Source organism: Trachypithecus francoisi, unplaced genomic scaffold (assembly GCF_009764315.1).
Source record: "Trachypithecus francoisi isolate TF-2019V2 unplaced genomic scaffold, Tfra_2.0 Lachesis_group11, whole genome shotgun sequence".
NCBI lineage: Eukaryota > Metazoa > Chordata > Mammalia > Primates > Cercopithecidae > Trachypithecus > Trachypithecus francoisi.
The window spans coordinates 64,187,048-64,207,021 of record NW_022681456.1 but is presented as its reverse complement, the minus strand read 5'-3'; the positions used below and the strand labels follow the sequence as shown (position 1 = coordinate 64,207,021).

The 19,974-nt window shown below is 39.3% G+C and overlaps 1 protein-coding gene across 11 annotated transcripts in view; it reads left to right on the top strand.

Annotated features, from left to right (window-relative positions):
• The window catches only part of RAB3IP (RAB3A interacting protein), a 73,796-nt gene that overhangs the window by 24,835 nt on the left and 28,987 nt on the right, over positions 1-19,974 (top strand). For 10 of the 11 annotated variants that reach the window (XM_033221288.1, XM_033221283.1, XM_033221291.1 and 7 more), the window contains one exon: positions 18,620-18,715. The exons of the other annotated variant lie outside the window; for it this stretch is intronic. In XM_033221288.1, coding sequence (XP_033077179.1) covers positions 18,620-18,715 — 96 coding nt within the window. The remainder of the gene's footprint in view (positions 1-18,619; positions 18,716-19,974) is intronic. 11 annotated transcript variants of the gene reach the window in all.

The following is a 19,974-nucleotide window of genomic DNA, read 5'->3' as shown; positions in this document are numbered from 1 at the left end:
GAATTTAACCATGTCAGTGCAGTCTTTTTTACATTATTAGCTGAAGAAAAATGGATGCTTTTTAAATATTTTTTTAAGATTGCCAACAAATCTGAAGGAGCCAAATAAGGATTGCAAGGTGTATACCTAATGTTTTTTCATGGAAACTCACAAAATTGCCCTTGATGAGAGGAATGAGCAGGAACATTGTTGTGGTGGAGAAGGACTCTGGTGAAGCTCTCTTGGGCATCTTTCTGCTATAACTTTGACTAACTTTCTCAAAACACTCTAATAGTAAGCAGATGTTACCATTCTTTGGCCCTCCAGAACATCAACCAGCAAAATGCCTTGAGCATCTAAAAGATTGTTGCCATGACCAGTCCACTTTTGCTTTGACTGGACCACTTCCACCTCTTGGTAGCCATTGCTTTGATTGTACTTTGTCTTCAAGATCATACTGGAAAAGTTATGTTTCATCTCCTATTACTCCTATTACAATTCTTTGAAAATACTTCAGGATCTTCTCTCACTTGTTAAAATTTTTTTCAACTTTTATTTTAAATTTAGGGGGTATATGGACAGGTTTATTACCTGGGTATATTGTGTAGTGCTGTGGTTTGGGATATGAATAATCCTGTCACCCTGGTACTGAGCGTAGTACCCAGTAGTTTTTCAGCCCTTGTTCCCCTCTCCTGTCCAGTAGTCCCCAGTTTCTGTTTTTCCCATCTTTAGGTCCATGAGTCGCCAATGTTTAGCTCCCACTTCTAAGTAAAAATATGTGATACTTGATTTTCTGTTCCTATGTTAATTTGCTTGGGATAATAGCTTCCAGCTGCATCCATGCCGCAGCAAAGGAATTAATTTTGTTCTTTTTAAATGGCTGTATAATATTCCTTGGTGTATATGCACTACATTTTCTTTATCTGATCTACTGTTGATGAGCATCTATCTAGGTTGATTCCATATCTTTGTTATTGTGCATAGTACTGGGATGAACATGTGAGTGCATGTGTCTTTTTGGGAGAACAATTTGTTTTCTTTTGGATATGTACCCAGTAATGGGATTGCTGGGTTGAATGGTGGTAATTCTTTCCCAAGGCTGATGTCCAGAATGGTGTTTCCTAGGATTCTTATGGCTTAAGGTCTTACATTGAAATCTTTAATCTGTCTTGAGTTAATTTTTGTGTATGGTGAAGGGGGTGGGTGTTCCAGTTTCATTCTTTTGCATATGCCTAGCCAGCTATCCTAGCACCATTTATTGAACGAGTCATTTCCTCATTGCTTGTTTTTGTTGATTTTTGTCAAAGATCAGATGGCTGTAGGTCTATGGCTTTATTTCTGGGTTCTGTATTTTGTTCCATTGGTCTATGTGTCTGTTTTTGTACCAGCACCATGCTGTTTTGGTTACTGTAACCTTATAAAATAGATTGAAATCAAGTAATATGGTACCTCTGACTTCTTTTTTCAAAGGATTGCTTTGGCAATTCAGGCTCTTCTGTGGTTCCATATGAGTTTTTAAATAGTTTTTTTTAGTTCCATGAAAAATGACATTGGTAGTTTGATAGGAATAGTGTTGAATCTGTAGATTGCTTTGGGCAGTATGGCCATTTTAACAATGTCAATTCTTCCAATCCATGAGCGTGAAATATTTTTTAAATTTCTTTGTGTTATCTACGATTTAACAGTGTTTTATAGTTCTCTTTGTAGAGATCTTTTGCCCCCTTGGTTTGATGTATTCCCAGGTATTTATGTGTGTGTGTGTGTGTGGTTGTTTTTTATTATTATTTATTTATTTATTTTATTATACTTTAAGTTCTAGGGTATATGTGCTCAATGAGCCGAGTTCAATTCCTGGATATCCTTGTTAACTTTCTGTTTCGTGGATCTGTCTAACGTTGACAGTGGGGTGTTAAAGTCTCCCATTATTATTGTGTGGGAGTCTAAGTCTCTCTGTAAGTCTCTAAGGACTTGCTTTATGAATCTGGGTGCTTCTGTATTGGGTGCATATATATTTAGGATAGTTAGCTCTTCTTGTTGAATTGATCCCTTTACCAGTATGTAATGGCTTTCTTTGTCTCTCCTGATCTTTGTTGGTTTAAAGTCTGTTTTATCAGAGACTAGGATTGCAACCCCTGCTTTTTTTTGTTTTCCATTTGCTTGGTAGATCTTCCTCTGTCCCTTTATTTTGAGCCTATGTTTGTCTCTGCACGTGAGATGGGTCTCCTGAATACAGTACACTGATGAGTCTTGACTCTTTATGCAGTTTGCCAGTCTGTGTCTTTTATTAATTGGAACATTTAGCCCATTTACATTTAAGGTTAATGTTGTTATGTACGAATTTGATGCTGTCATTATGATGTTAGCTGGTTATTTTGCTCGTTGGTTGATGCAGTTTCTTACTAGCATTGATGGTCTTTATAATTGGCATGTTTTTGCAGTGGCGGTTATCGGTTGTTCCTTTTCATGTTTAGTGCTTCCTTCAGGGTCTCTTGTAAGGCAGGCCTGGTGGTGACAAAATCTCTCAGCATTTGCTTGTCTGTAAAGGATTTTATTTCTCCTTCACTTATGAAGCTTAATTTGACTGGATATGAAATTCTGGCTTGAAAATTCTTTAAGGATGTTGAATATTAGCCCCCACTCTCTGGCTTGTAGAGTTTCTTCTAAGAGATCCGCTGTTAGTCTGATGGATTTCCCTTTGTGGGTAACCCGACCTTTCTCTCTGGCTGCCTTAACATTTTTCCTTCATTTCAACTTTGGTGAATCTGACAATTTTGTGTCTTGGAGTTGCTCTTCTCGAGGAGTGTCTTTGTGGCATTCTCTGTATTTCCTGAATTTGAATGTTGGCCTGCCTTGCTAGGTTGGGGAAGTTCTCCTGGATAATATCCTTCAGAGTGTTTTTACAACTTGATTCAATTCTCCGTGTCACTTTCAGGTACACCAATCAGATGTAAATTTGGTCTTTTCACATAGTCCCATATTTCTTGGAGGCTTTGTTCATATCTTTTTACTATTTTTTCTCAAAACTTCTTGCTTCATTTCATTCATTTGATCTTCAATCACTGATACCCTTTCTTCCATTTGATGGAATCAGCGGAAGCTTGTGCATGTGTCACGTAGTTCTCGTGCCATGGTTTTCAGCTCCATCAGGTCATTTAAGGTCTTCTCTGTGCTGTTTATTCTAGTTAGCCATTCGTCCAATCTTTTTTCAAGGTTTTTAACTTCTTTGTGATGTGTTCAAACATCCTCCTTTAGCTCGGAGAAGTTTATTATTATCAATCTTCTGAAGCCTTCTTCTCTCAACTCGTCAAAGTCATTCTCTGTCCAGGTTTGTTCCGTTGCTGACGGGGAGCTGCATTCCTCAGTTGGAAATGCAGAAATCACCCATCTTCTGTGTCATTCACACTGGGAGCTGTAGACTGGAGCTGTTCCTATTCGGCCATCTTGGACCCACAGATTGTGTGTGGTTATTGTAAATGGGATTGTGTTCTTGATTTGCTCTCACCTTGAATGTTATTGGTGTATACAAATGCTGCTGAATTTTGTGCACTGACTTTGTATCTGGAAACTTTACTGGAGTCATTTATCAGTTCCAGGAGCCTTTTGGCAGAGTCTTTATGGTTCTTTAGGTATAAAATCATATAGTCTGTAGGAGAGGTAGTTTGACTTCTTCTTTTCATGTTTTGTTGCCTTTTGCTTTTTTCTCTTGCTGGATTTCTCTGGCTAACACTTCCAGTACTGTGTTGAATAGGAGTGGTGAGAGTGGGCATTGTTGTCTTACTCCAGTTCTCAGGGGGAAGCCTTCCAATTTTTGTCCATTCAGTATAATGTTGGCTATGGGTTTGTCATAGATGCTCTTATTATTTTGAGGTATATTTCTTTGATGCCTAATTTCTTTAGGGTTTTTATCGTGAAAGGATGTTGGATCTTATTGAACGCTTTTTCTACGTCTGTTGAGATAATCATATGGCTTTTGTTTTAATTCTATTTACATTGTGAATCACATTTATTGACTTGTGTATATTGAACTAATCTTGCATCCCAGGAATAAAGCCTACTTGATCGTGATGAATTAACTTTTTGATGTGCTGTTGGATTCAGTTTGCTAGTATTTTGTTGAAGATATTTGAATCTGTGTTCACCAAGGATATTGGCCTATGTACTTAAGTGTATCCAGGAGGTCTGCCTGGGCATGGAGCAGAGAGGACCCGCCTATGCCAAAGCCTCTGCATAGGAGGAGTGAGGCAACTCAGGCTGCCGAACCAAGCATGCAGGTGATTTGAATGACTGGAGATGTGCCTGGGCATGTGGCAGAGAGAATCCCCCTACCCCAGGATCTCTAATTTTTGTGGTAGCAGGTATCATTCTTTAGTTTCTATGTTTAGAACTCTCTCAAGGATATCTTGTAAGGCTCGTCTAATGATAATGAATTCCCTTAGCACTTGCTTGTCTGGAAAATGTTTTATTTCTCCTTTGCTTATGAAGGTTAGTTTGACAGGATATGAAATTCTTGGTTATCGGGGGACCAGCCCCCAATATTTCAACATAGGTTCTTTTCTATTTTCCCTAAGTGTTGGCCGGTCTGAGAAATAAAGAGAAAGAGTACAAAGAAAGAAATTTGACAGCTGGGACTCCGGGGGTGACATCACGTATTGGCAGGTTCCATGATGCCCCTTGAGCCACAAAACCAGCAAGTTTTTATTAGGGATTTCAAAAGGGGAGGGGAGGTATGAACAGGGAGTGAGTCACGAAGATCACATGCTTGAAAGGGCATTAAAGATCACAAGGGGAAAGAGGCAGAGCAAGATCACAAGGGGAAAGAGGCAGAGCAAGATCGCAAGGTCAGGGCGAAATTAGAATTACTGATGAGTTTCCATGTCCTGCTGAGCACTCATTGTCATTGATAAACGTCTTAACAGGGAACAGGGTTCGAGAGCAGACAACCGGTCTGACTAGAATTCACCAGGCTGGAATTTCCTAATCCTAGCAAGCCTGAGGGGCGCTGGAGGAGACCAGGGCATATTTCATCCCTTGTCTTCAACTGCATAAGGCAGATACTCCCAGAGCGGCAATTTTAGAGGCTTCCTCCTGGGAATGCATTCCTTTCCCAGGGTTATTCCTTGCTGGGAAAAGAATTAAGTGATGTTTCTCCTATTTGCTCTCTGCAAGAAGAGAAATATGATGCTGTTTTGCCCAGCCCTGCAGGCAGTCAGAGCTTATAGTTATCTCCCTTGTTCCCTGAAAATCACTGTTATCCTGTTCTTTTTTAGGATGCCTAGATTTCATATTGTTCAAACACACGTTTTACAAACAATCTGTGCAGTTAACACTATCATCACAGGGTCCTGAGGCGACATGCATCCTCAGCTTACAAAGATGATGGGAGTAAGAGATTAAAGGTGCATAGGAAATTATAGGAGTATTGATTGGGGAAGTGATAAATGTCCATGAAATCTTCACAATTTATGTTCAGAGACTGCAGTAAAGACAGGCGTAAGAAATTATGAAAGTATTAATTTGGGGGAACTAATAAATGTCCATGAAATCTTCACAATTTATGTTCTTCTGCTGTGGCTTTAGCTGGTCCCTCCATTCGGGGTCCCTGACTTCCTGCAACACTTGGTTAGAATTTCTTTTCTTTCAGAATGCTGGAAATAGGTCCCCAATCTCTCCTGGCTTGTCAGGTTTCTGCTGAGAAGTCCAAAGCCTGATATGGCTCCATTTGTATGTAATTATGTAATCTAACCTTTTTCTCTGTCTTTAAGTATTTTTGTTTGTTTGTTTTGTTTTGCATTAACCTTGGACAGTCTTGTAACTATGTGCTGTGGCAATCTTCATTTTGGATAGTATCTTGCAGTTCTCTAGATTTTTTTGTATCTGGATGTTTAGTTTTCTAGCAAGGTTAGGGAAATTCTCTTGAATTATTCCCTCAAATATGTTTTCCAGGTTGTTTACTTTTTCTTCTTCTTAGGAATGATAATAATTCATAGGTTTGATTCTTTTATATAATCCCATTTCTCAACGACTTTGTTCATTTTTTAAAATTCTTTTTTCTTTATTTTTGTTTGACCAGGTTAATTCAAAAGACTGTTTTTCAAGCCCTGAAATTCTTTTTTCTGTTTGGTCCCATCTGTTGCTAAAGCTTTCAATTGTACTTTCAAATTCCTTAAGTGAGTTTTTCAGTTCCAGAAGCTCTGATTTCTTTTGAATATGTTTATTTCTTCTTTTATTTTCTGGATTGCTTTAGAAGTTTCTTTTATGTTGATTGTCAACTCTGTCTTGGATCTCATTGATCTTCCCTGCAATTCATGTTTTGAATTCTTCATCTGTCATTCTGAGTTTACATTTTAGTTAGGAACTGTTGCTGGAGAGCTAATGCTATCCTTTGGTGGTATTACTACATTTAGAGTTTTCGTTGTGCCGGAATTCTTTCACTGGTTTCTCCTCATCTGGAGATGATTGCACTTCTAATTTTTGTAATTATTTTCATGTGGGTAGGATTTTTTTCTTTGCCTATAATTGTTTTTTTCTTTTCCTTTCTTTCCCTCCGTGTTGGAGTGTGACTGTAGAGAATGCTGGGTAGATTCTTTTGGTTTTGCTTCTATAGTTCTGTGCACTTCTTTCAGCAGGTTTTATATTGGGCTGTGCATCTGATCTACAAGCCAGTAGATGGTGCTTATAAGAGTCACCTGTAGCCAATGCTGCTGGGTATATACTTGTTTAATGGCAGAAACTCTCTGTTGCCTCAGGCAGTGGTCTGAGCTCCCTGCTCAGCTCCAGGAGGATGGGGCCATGATTGGTGAGAAGGACTGGGCAAATCTGCCGAAGGTTCACTTATGGCAAGCACAAATACCAGTGCTGAGGGTGAATCCAATGGGCGGCTACCAGGTACCCAGAAGTTTTCCTAGGCATGGAGCTGGGAATCTCCTTCAGCTCTAAGTTCCCTGCATGGGGAATGGGGTGGCCTGAATTCTTAATCTAATAGAGTTGGCGCTCCAGGTGCCTGGAGGTCTGCATGGGCGTGGAGCTGAGAGGACCCAGCTATACCAAGGCCTCTGCACAGGAGGAGTGAGGCAATCCAGGCTGCCTCACCAAGCATGCAGGTGCTTTGAATGCCTAGAGATCTGCCTGGGCATGTGACAGGGAGAACCCCTCCGGCCCCATGATCTCTGCACAGGAAGGGTGTGATGGCCCAGACTGCTGATTCAGGTGAGTGGGATCTCTGAATGTCTGAGACATGCCTCTGTGAAGTGAGAAGACCCCTTTAACCAAGATTTCTGCACAAGAGGAATGAGGTTACTCAGGCTCCTGAACCAGACAAGCAGGTGCTTTGAATGTCTGGAGATCTGCTTGGGCATGTAACAGAAAGGGTCCCCCTATACCAGGATATCTGCATGGGAAAGGTGGTGGGGCAGCATAAGCTGCTGATCCAGGCAAGCTGGTTCCCTGAATGTCTGCAGATCTGCTTGGGTGTGTAGTGGAGAGGACCTCACCATACCATGATCTACATCCAGGAAGGATGGTGCCAGCTCAGGCTGCCGAACCAAATTCGCAGGTGCTCTGAATACCTGGAGATCTGCCTGGGCATGGACCAGAGAGGGTCTTCTTGTACCACAGTCTATGTCCAGGAAAGAGTGGGGTGGTTCAGGCTACTGATTCAGGTGAGTGGGTGCTCCAAATACCTGGAGATCTGCCTGGATATGGAGTGGAGAGGGCTCTGCTACACCGCAATCTATGTCCATGATGGGTGAGGTGGTGCAGGCTGCTGGTCCAGAAAAGTGGGTACCCCAAATGCTTGGAGATCTTCCTGGGAATGGAGCAGAGAAGGCCCTGCTATGCTACAGTGTATGCCCAGGAAAAGTGGGGCTGTTCAGGCTGCTGGCCCAGGCAAGTGGGTGCTCTGAATGCCTGGATTTCTCCCTAGGGTGGAGTGAGAGGACTCCACTGCACTGTGATCTCGGGAACAGGCTGAGGCACCCAACAGTGTCTCGTGAGGATCAGTTCATGTTGCCAAACTGGCCCTGGCTGCAAGCCTTGCTGCCCAGGAGAAACTGCAGTGGTAGTAGTTCTCCTCCTGCCCCAACCCTGTGACAGGGAAGAGCACAATTCCAGTGCCTACTGCTGAGGTACTTCCCACAGTTCTGCTTGTGGAGGCCCTGACCCCACTCTAAAACAGGTGCTCCAGTCTCTGTTCTAAGACTAAAATGCATGAATGGCCATGCTGCCGGGTTGTCAAAGAATGGCTAACTTTGTATGTGCCCTCGTGGGGTTTGGCTGTGTCCCCACCCAAATCTCATCTTGAATTCCCACGTGTTGTGGAAGGGACCCTGTGGGAGATAATTGAATCACGGGGGCAGGTCTTTCCTGTGCTGTTCTCGTGACACTGAATAAGTATCACAAGATCTGATGGTTTTACAGGGGAGAATTTCCCTGCACAATCTCTCTTCTCTTGTCTGCCACTGTGTTAGATGTGTCTTTCACCTTCCGCCATGATTGTAAGCCTCCTCAGCAGTGTGGAACTGTAAGTCCATTAAACCTCTTTCTTTTGTAAATTGCCCAGTCTTGGGTATGTCTATCAGCAGCGTGAAAATGGACTAATACATGCCCTGATTAAAAATGGCATTCTGCTTTTGGTCCTGGGTTTGGGAACATGTCTGCAGCTTTTCCCAGTGTCTTTCTCTCATAGCATCTCCAAGACTCTCTCCAAGTTAACTCCAGGGATTGGGAAAAACAAAGTGCTCTCCTTCAACCAGGATAGCTTGGAACCCTGGTGGACAGGTGAATCACAGAGGGAAGTTCTCTGCCTCTCTCACCTACTGGGACTTCACTCACTTTTATCAGCCAGACACTATCACGGGGCCTATTTGTCAGCATTCTGCTCCCTGGGATCTGGGGTGTCTTTTGTGATTCTGGTAGATCTCTGTTTTCCTTTTATGCCTTATCTTGTGACTTCCAAGTGGCTGTGTCATGCTCAAATCCTCTAATCCACCATGTTGGGGAAGCAGAAAATGAGAAACAAATATTTATTGAATAACCCAAGTACTCCCAGCATTACACCAGGTTGTGTAGGGCACAAAAATAATATAGATATGTCTCTCTTTAAGGAGTTTACTAGTTGGGGAGAAGTGACATATATTTTATGGTGATGTTTCATTGATTCTGAGTTGCACGTTTTTTTCAACTAACATCTCTGAAGTCAGTATAAGTCTTAAAATTGCAGTCAGCTAGACATTAATCATGACATTTATCATTGCTTTCTTGTGTGTGAACTTGTCATAGCTGTGTTATAAATGTAATTGAATTATGTGAGTTGGGTTCCATATTTGTGATCTTAATTACTGGGTTAAATATCTTCAAAAGGATCTCACTGTAATATGACATCAAAACAGAAAGGCACAAAAAAGCACAGTTACATATGATAAAAGTCTATGTCTTCATCAGTTTAAGAGAGTCTTCCTATAGGTTTAAAATAAAAATTCCAGTTGGAAAAAAGAACATTATAGATTCATTAATAACATATTTTTAATGTCTAAAATGTTTTTCTAAAAAATGATGAAGTCTTGGATTTGATGAAATACACTTGATTACAGAGTCCTGATATTCTGTGTTCTAAATGTACTGATCCCTTGGTACCCATTGGGGGTTTTGTTCCAGTCCTCCAAATCTGCCCCCCACCCTGCCGGTGATACCAAAATCGATAGATCCTCAGTTGCATAGTGTTTGTGTATAACCTATGCACATTCTCGTGTATACTTTAAATCATCTCTACATTACTTATAATACCTAATATAAATGCTGTGTAAATGGTTGTTATACTGTATTGTCTTATAGAAATTTGTATTTTTATTGTTTTTTCCTCAACATTTTGATCTGTGGTTTGGTCGGTATGCAGATTTGGAACCTGCTGATGCAGAATGTGTGTACACAGAGGGCAGACTGTATCTCTCAGATTTTTTGTCTCCAGTATTACCTCTTTGAATCTATATCGCTTGCTTATAATATTGCAGTGATTAGTTTTGTCTCTTTCCAGTCTTCTTTTTTTCACCCAGACATAATGTCCAAGTTACCATTTAAAAAAAAGTTTGACTTTTAACTGATAGGTAGTAATTGTATATATTTATGCGACACAGTGTGGTATTGTGTATATATATATACACACACACATACACACACACATTGTATAATGATCAAATCAGACTAAATAACATTGCTATCACCTCAAATATTTATTGTTTCTTTGTGATGAGACATTAAAAATCTCTTCTAGCTATTTTGTAATATTTAATAGATTATTAACTGTTCACCCCTGCTGTACAATAGAACACCAGAACTTATTTCTCCCATTTAAAGTGTAACTTTTTATCTGTTTGCCAACCTCTCCTCATTCTACTCCTCCCTACTTTTCCCAGCTTTTGATAACCGCTATTCTATGCTCTACTTCTGTGAGATCAAATTTTTTAGATTCCACATATGAGTTCGAGATCATGCAATATTTGTCCTTCTGTACTTGCCTTATTTCACTTAACATAGTGTCCTCTAGGCTTATCTCTGTTGTCACAATGACAGGATTTCATTCTTGTTTATGGCTGAATAGTATTTCATTTTGTATATATACTGCATTTAAAATAATCCAGCCGGGTGTGGTGGCTCATGCCTGTAATCCCAGCACTTTAGAAGGCCAAAGTGGGAGGATTGTTTGACCACAGGCATTCAAAACCAGCCTAGGCAACATAGTGAGACCCCATTTCTGCAAAAAATAAATAAACTGGACATGGTGGTGCATGCCTGTGGTCTCAGCTACTTGGAAAGCTGAGGTGGGAGGATTGCTTGAGCTTCTGTGGTTGAGGCTGCAGAGAGCTGTGATCATGTCACTGCATTCCAGCCTGGGTGACAGAGTGATACCCTGTCTCAAAAAAAAAAAAAGTTCATTCTCTGATGAACACTTAGGTTGATTCCATGTCTTAGCTATTGAGAATAGTGCTGCAGTAAACTTGGGGGTGCAGCTGTCTCTTTGACATACGAATTTAATTTTCTGTGGATTTTATTCCCAGTAGTGGAATTGCTGGATACTCTATTTTTAATTTTTTGGGGACCCTCCATACTGTTGTCTGTAATGGCTGTGCTAATTTATATTACCACCAACACTGTGTAAAAGATTCCCTTTCTCCACATCCTCCTCAGTGTTTATTTTTTTGTCATTTTGATGATAGCCATTCTAAGTGGGTTGAGATGATACCTCATGGTGGTTTTGATTTGCATTCCCTTAATTATTAATGTTGCTGAGCATTTTTTCATATACCTTTTGGCCATTTGTATGTCTTCTTTTGAGAAATGTTTATTCAGGTCTTTTGCCCATTTAAAATGATGTTATTTGTATTTTTGCCGTTGAGTTGTTTCTGTTTCTGGGAGTGAGTGCTGAATTCCCTGTTATTGTATGACAGTCTATCCTTTTAGGTCTATTCATATTTGCTCCAATGTAAGGTGCATATATATTTACAATTATTATGTCCTCTTTATTGGCCCCCTTATCATTATATAATACTCTTGTTTCTTTTTACAATTTTTGGCTTAAACTCTGTTTTATCTAATGTAAGTATAGGTAGCTAGTCTTGCTTTCTTTTGTTTTTCTATTTGCATTGAATTTTTCCCTTTCAGTCTCTTTATGTCCTTACGAAGGATTTGAGTCTCTTGTAGGCAGCATAGAATTGGGTCTTGTTTTTTAAATTCATTCAGTCTCTCTGTTTCGTATTAGAAATTTTGATCCATTTACATTCAAGATTATTAATAAGTAAAGAAATACCTCTGCAATTTTGGTACTTCTTTTATTGTTGTTTTATAGATCCTTCCTTCCTCTCTGGCTGTCTTCCTTTGTGGTTAGTTATTTTCTCTAGTAATATGTTTTGATGCCTTGTATTTTACTTTTAGTGTATCTATTGTAGGATTTTGCTTTGTGGTTACCATGAGGCTTACAAAAAACATAACCAGTTATTTTAAACTGCTAACAACTTAATTTTGATTGAAAAGAAAGAAAACGTACACTTTAACTCCATTCTTTTCCCACGTTTTGAATTTTTGATGTTACAATTTATATCTTTGTATATTGTCTCTTAACAAAGTATTATAGTTATTATTTTTAATAGTTTTGTTTTTTAGTCTTAATACTAAAGATAGGAGTGGTTAATATACCACTATTACTATATTAGAGAATTCTGAATTTGTTTACTGACTTGTGCCAGTGATTTTTATACCTTCAGAAGTTTCTTTGTTACATGTTAGTGTTCTTTTCTTTCAGATTAAAGAAATCCCTTTAGCATTTCTTGTAAGACAGTTCTGATGGTACTGAATTCCTTCAGCTTTTGTTTTTCTGGGAAACTTTTAATGTTCATTTCTGAAAGATGGCTTTGCTGGGTACAGTATTCTTGGTGTTTTTGTTTGTTTTTTCCTTCAGCTCTCTGAATATATTCTACTTCTTCCTGATCTGCAAGGTTCTTGCTGAGAAGTCTGCTGCGAGGCATATTGGAATTCTTTTATATGTTAACTTGCTTCTTTTCTCTTGCTGCTTTCAGAATCCCCTCCTTATCTTTGATCTTTGAGAGCCTGATTATAATATGCCTTGGGGTAGTCTTATTTAGGTTGAGCATGGTTAGTGATCTTTGACTTTCCTTTATCTGGATTTTATTTTTCTCCAGGTTTTGAAAATGTTCTGTTATTATTTATTTGGATACGCCTTCTACCCTTTTGTCTTTCTTTATTCCCTCTTGAACTCCAATTACTCAAACATTTTCTCTTTTGATACTATCCCATAGATATCCCATAGATCTTGTAAGCTTTCTTCATTTCTCTTTAGTCTTTTTTTCTTTTTTCTTCTTTACCTGTATGTTTTTCACTTATCCTGCCTTTGAGCTCACTCGTTTCTTCTGCTTGGTCAATTCTGTTGTTGAAGCTCTTTTTCACTACTTTCACTGCACATTCCAGCTAGGGAACTTTTAAAAAATTTATTCTTTTTTTTTATTTCAGTGTCTCTGTTAAATTTTTCTGATAAATTTCTGAATTGTTTATCTGTATTTTCTTGAAGTTCACTGATGATCCTTAACACAGCTAGTTTGATTTTTATTCTGACAGGTCACACATCTCCATCTTTTTAGGGTCTGTTATTGGCACCTTATTTTGTCTTTTTGGTGAGGTCATAATTCCCTGATTGTTCTTAATGCTTGTGGATGTACATTGATGTCTGCTTATTAACAAATTAGTTATTTATTCAAGTCTTTGCAGTGTGCCTTTGTGCCCATCCTTCTTCAGTGGGCCTGTCTAGAAATCTAAGAGTGGCTGTTGTCAAGCCTGTGAGTACTGCAGCCATTTCAGCAGTAGAGGGCGCCTTAAGCCCATTTTTATCACGAGTCTCCCGAGGACTTCCAGGATGACATGGTGCTCCAGCCAGGATATACCTGATGATCACTCAAGGTAGGCATACCCTGACTGTGAGAAAGTTGGCCAACGACCCGAACCTGGAAACCTGTCCCATTTGCTTAGACAGATGCATGTTTCCCAGCAGCTCCCTGCACAGATGGGATAGTTCCCCAACTGCAGCAAAAGGAACTGGAGCTGAGACTGGGACCCCTTACATTCTGCTGTAGGATGGAGGCTGGTGAGCTTGCCCCAGTGGCCCACATCCATGCTTCCCAGTGGATGGGACAGTTTACCAACTGCAGGGAGAGGAGCTGGAGCCGAGTCTGGGCCCCTTCACTGCTGTGGAACAGAGGCTGGCAAACCTACCAGGGTAGCCCAGGCAGGCAAGCTTCCCCCAGAAGCTCCCTGCACAGATAGGACATTTCCCTGACTGCAGTGAGAGAGGCTAGAGTGGAGAGTGGGATCCTTTAGGACCTGCTTTAGGACAAAGGCTGACAGGTCCTTCAAGGAGGCTCAGACAGACAAATCATTCCTGGGTTGTGGATATGGGTAAATCTTCCTCTGGGTTCTTGTGCAAGCAGTAATAAACTGGGCCCATGGCTGGGTGGCTGAGGGGTTGGAGCCAATTTACAGGATAACTTGCAGATCTGCTGCCAAGACCAATGCCAGTGGGCAGATGAAGCTTCCTGCTTAGGCACTAGTGTGCTTGATTCCTCCTAAGTCTTTTTTTTTTAAATTAGTATTTTGGAAGGTTTGATTTTTGTTTTGTTGTTTTTAATAAAATATATTTATATATCTTAAAAGTTCTTTATATACTACCTTTGTTTCCTGCCATAAACAGTACTAAACTTTTTCTTCCCTTTTCCTGTATCATTTAATTTTAGTTACAAGTATTAATGCCAATCACTATGTTCATAAATGTACTTGGGTTTATCCCGGTTGATTTGAGAGCTTCAAGTTGTAACTCTTTTTTCCAAGCAATACTTAAGAAGTTAGTACACTTAGTTTCACCTTGTAATTTTTTTGGTTTTTAAAAATAATATGTGTTACTTTTACATCCCTTGAGCTTGTTTCATTTTTATACCATTTTGTCAGTTTTATCTCCATTTTTAAAAAATTGACACTATTTTTTAGAGCAGTTTTAGGTTCACAGCAAAATTGAAAGTACAGAGTCACCATATACTTGACTCTCCCCACACACGTACAGCGTCCCCCCCATTAACATCCCCTACCAGAGTGGTGCATTTCTTAAAATTAATAAACCTCCATTGACACATTGTCTCCCAAAGTTCATAGTTTACATTAGGGTTTACTCTTGATGTTGTACATGCTGTGGATTTTGACGAATGTATAATGATATATATCTACCATGATAGTATCATACAGAGTAGTTTCACTGATCTAAAAATCCTCTGTGCTCTGCCTGCTCTTCCCTTTCTCCCCAAAAACCCTGGCAACCACTGATCTTTTTAACATCTCTGTAGTCTTACCTTTTCCAGATTGTCATACAGTTGGAATCATATAGTGTGTAGCCTTTTCAGATGGGCTTTTTTCACTTAGTAATGCGCATTTAATCTTTTATGTCTTTTCATGGCTTGTTAATTCATTTTCTTTTAGCACAAAATGATATTCCGCTGTCTGGACGTACCACAGTTTATCCATTCACTTCGTGAAGGCCATCTTGGCTGCTTCTAAGTTTGGGCAATTATGAGTGAATAAAGCTGCTATAAATGTGTGTTTGCAGATTTTTATGTGGACGTATTTTTGACTGATTTAGGCAAATACCAAGAAGTGTGATTGCTGGATCCCATGGTAAGAGTATGGTTAGCTTTGTAAGAAATTGCCAAACTAGGCCGGGCGCGGTGGCTCAAGCCTGTAATCCCAGCACTTTGGGAGGCCGAGATGGTGGATCACGAGGTCAGGAGATCGAGACCATCCTGGCTAACACGGTGAAACCCCGTCTCTACTAAAAATACAAAAAAAACTAGCCGGGCGAGGTGGCGGGCGCCTGTCGTCCCAGCTACTCGGGAGGCTGAGGCAGGAGAATGGCGTAAACCCGGGAGCAGAGCTTGCAGTGAGCTGAGATCCGGCCACTGCACTCCAGCCTGGGCGACAGAGCAAGACTCCGTCTCAAAAAAAAAAAAAAAAGAAATTGCCAAACTATATTCCAAAGTAGCTTTACCATTTTGCATTGCCACTAGCAATAAATTAAAGTTCCTATTGGTTCACATTCTCTTTAGCATTTGATATTACCAGTTTTAATGCCCCAAAGGGGGATTAAAAAACTATATTGCCATCACAGTTACAACACCACTAACTCATGTTCTGAGTTTTGGCCATTCTAGTAGGTATGTAGGGTATCTCATTGTTTTTTTGTTTTGTTTTTTCTTTATGAGATTGAGTCTCGCTCTGTCTCCCAGGCTGGAGTGCAGTGGCGCGATCTCGGCTTGCGGCAACCTCCGCCTCCCGGGTTCAAGTGATTCTCCTGCCTCAGCCTCCTAAGTAGCTTAGGGATTATAGGCACGTGCCACCATGCCTGGCTAATTTTTGTATTTTTAGTAGAGACAGGGTTTCACCATGTTGGTCAGGCTGGTCTCGAACTCCTGACCTCGTGATCCGTCCACCTCAGCCTTCCAGAGTGCTGGGATTACAGACGTGAGCCATCGCGCCTGGCCATCTCATTGTTCTAATTTGTGGTTCCTTAATGAGATGTGATGTTGATTATCTTTTCTTTTCTTTTTTTTTTTTTTTTTTGGAGACGGAGTCTTGCTCTGTTGCCCAGACTGGAGTGCAGTGGCGCAATCTCCGCTCACTGCAAGCTCCTCCGCCTCCCAGGTTCATGCCATTCTCTCGCCTCAGCCTCCTGAGTAGCTGGGACTAAGGCGCCCGCCACCATGCCCAGCTAATTTTTTTGTATTTTTAGGAGAGACGGGGTTTCATTGTGTTAGCCAGGATGGTCTCGATCTCCTGACCTTGTGATCCGCCCGCCTCAGCCTCCCAAAGGGCTGGGATTACAGGCGTGAGCCACCGCGCCCGGAGATTATCTTTTCATATGCTTATTTGTGATCTGTGTATCTGTCTTCTCTGGTGAAGTGTCTGTTTTAGTCATTTGCCCAGTTTTTAATTGGGTTGTTCTTTTCTTACTGTTGAATTTTAAATGTTCTTTGTATATTTTGGAAGCAGTAGTTTATCACATAGGTCATTTGCAAATATTTTTTTCCCAATTTGTGTCATGTCTTCTCATTCTCTTGATATTCCCATCTTTTAGTTGTAGTTCTAAAGTTAGCTGTATTTTCTTCTTACCCCAGTCTGTCATGTTACAGCTTCTCCAGTTTTTGTTGTTGTTGTTGTTGTTGTTTTTTAATCTGAAACATTCTGTGGTCCACTCAGGCAAGCTCATAGGAGAGATATTTTCTAAGGTCTTACAGCTTTATGACTTTGTGGTCGTACAATTGAAGGACACTTTTGCTGGATATAAAATACTCAGCTTACATTTTTTCCTTTGAGTATCTTAAAAATGTTACTTCATTGTTTTCTAACATAAATGTTGCCGTTGAAATTTGGTTCGAGTCTGATTTTTTTTCCCTTATAGGTGACTTGGCTTTGTATTTAACTTCATTATTGTGATAACTTTACATATTTTTGTTTCCCATGTTTAAATGATCTGCATTTCCCTGGACTATTAGGAAGAGGTTCCTATGAAAGAATAAATCAGGATAGCTTTATCAGTTTACATTTGAAGGTCTTTCTCTGTTGTTATTGGAGTATGTGGGTAGCCCCTTTTGTCTCTTAGGTAATCCTTGGTCAAAAAGGTTTTTCTTTTCTAGCGCACAGTTTCTGAGAGCTTTACATGCTTAGCATCCCATCAGAGGATACTTATTTTCTCTTTATAGTATTTTCTGTCAACTGTTCCCTTTGGAACTTTGCCACTCCCTTCTCTCTTTATATCTGATCCTTCTTTCTCACTGTCTTCATTATCTTGCAGTTTTGTTTGAGATTTCAGAGTTTTTCCCCCTTAGGGTGAGACTGTCCTTCTGGTGAGGGCTCTTTTTTACATACTCCTCTAAGATGCTTGAGGGTTAGAGCTTCATAGCACTCTTTGCTGCCTATAGGACTGACTATACAGGTTTTTACACCCACCTGCAACCTGGAGCTTGTGAAAACCTTTTCCTTTCTCTCCATTTGTTTCTTAGATTTGCTGTCCGAGTTTTTTCCAAAGATAGAGTGCTGTGCTTGTGGAGTATTTCTTAGTGATTTTTGGGTTTTGTTGCTTTGTAGGGTACCTCTGTTGTAGCTTTAATTTCTTGCTGCTTTTGTACATCTGGTGATCATGCATTGTGAGCAATTTATCTACATTCTCTTAATATTCTGAGAATTATGGAGATTCTCTTTTACTTAGTTTCACTGGGCTCTTCTCATATCCCTGTTGGTATATCTGGTTTTTAGGAATTATCTTTGGGGGATTAAAAGACTATACTGCCACCACAGTTATAAACCACTAACTCGTTATTTTATTAGTTTAATTGTGACTAATATGTAAGGAGCTTAGATTTTTTTTCCCCCTGTGTTTGAAAGGTTAGGGCTACTTAAGCATACAGAATTGCATATTTTTAATATCTGAATAAGGGAATTTTAAAACATCTATATGTGACCTGGTGAGGAGATGAATATAAATGTAGAATGTGATTTTTGTTAACATTTTTCTTGATTTTAAATGCAAATATACATCATTTATATCTGGTTACATTGTTTAATGGGTATAGTCTCCTAACAGGTATTTTAGATAATTGCAGTATGGTACATAAAGTTACCTGTAAGTAAATAGCTTTTAAAGTAAACATGAAAAAAGTTAATTTGTATTGAAATTAATATGCATAATTCCTTGCTTGATGGAAATAAATATTTATAGCAAAAAGTTAAAGGAAAAAAGAATTAAGTCATTTTTTATTTTCACCTGTAATATATATTTTTATATATTTTATATATAATATATAGTTTTAATTTTTGAATATTTTATGAAAGAAATGTGAAATTTTAATTTGTTAGTTGGGATTTTCTGTAATTTTGGACTTGCCTGATTGTCTTCCACATAGCAGGTGCTAGATAAATATTTTCAATGTGAACATTGTAGGAAGTGACAGTATTCATATTTTATAATTTTATTAGTAAAGATATAGTCTGCTGAAACTAACTTCCAACTATGGAGATCCAAAATAAAATTATCAATTTCTCTTAGGAACTGAAGTTAAAAGATGAAGAATGTGAGAGGCTTTCAAAAGTGCGAGATCAACTTGGACAGGAATTGGAAGAACTCACAGCTAGTCTATTTGAGGTTGGTCTATTTACATCTTGGCCAACAGCAGCATCTTGACTTTTATATATTGACAAAATTGTATTTTGAGGGAATCTTGAAAAAGATTTGCTTAGCTTCATGTATATTTATAAGTCCTCTAAGCAAAAGAGAAATCTTTAAGCAATGTAGAATTTACAACTTAAAATGATGTGAAAAGAAATAAAAAACAACTATGGGCTACCAGTATCAGATTGTTTAAAAATGTATGTGTGCAAAGAAAGGAGGCAAATTTTAGTATTGATTTTTTATTTTACTAAGTATTTATGGGCTACTTTAGATTAACTACATATGACTGTACAACTAAGAGGGCAAACTCTGAGATAGTCATCTTATATGGGATAGTTTGAGAAATGGTAGAAGGCACATCTACTTGTAAGAAGGCATACTTTTTATATCCAGTCCGCTACCAGGAAAAGTTTCTACGTAACTGGAGCAGTGTTTCTCCATAGGGGTGCCACTGACATTGTAGGACGTTTAGTGTCCTTGGTGTATTAGGGTTCTCCAGAAAAACAGAGCCTATACATATACATATATAGAGAGATAGAGAGAGGGACAGAGGCACTCATTATTATAGGGAGTTGACTCTTGCTGTTATGGAGGCTGGCAAGTCCCAGGGAGCCGCAGTGGAAGTCAGCAAACTGGAGGCCGTGCACTTCCAGTCTGACTTTGAAGGTCTGAGAACTGGGAAGAGCAAATGTTTCAGTTTGAATCTGAAGGCAGAAAAAAAAATCTCTTCCTTGAGGGAGGGTTGCCCTTTTTTGTTCTATTCAGGTCATCAACTGATTGGATAAGGGTCATTCACATTCTAGAGGGACGTCTACTTTACTCAGTCTACCAATGTAAATGTTATTCTTATGCAAAAACATTCAGGATAATGTTTGACTACGTAGTTGAGCACCCTGTGATTCAGTCAAGTTGACATACACAATTAACCATCACAATAGGCTTTGCTCAAAAAAATGCTAGTAATACACCCTGATCATTTTGACAGCATACAAATACCCCTGGTGGGCGAGGTGAGGGTAGTACTTGCATGAGTAAGAACTGTTGCCACAAAGTGTCTCCTTTGGGTTAAGATCTTGAGTCTTGAGAAGTTCCTTAATAATAACATTGATGTGTTACTGGAATGGCTAATGCTATTATCATTTAACGATATATATATATTTTTCCTAAAGATTTGTTCTTAAAACTTTTATTGTAATAAACTTGTGGCGGGGGGAAATTCCATCACCTTTTGT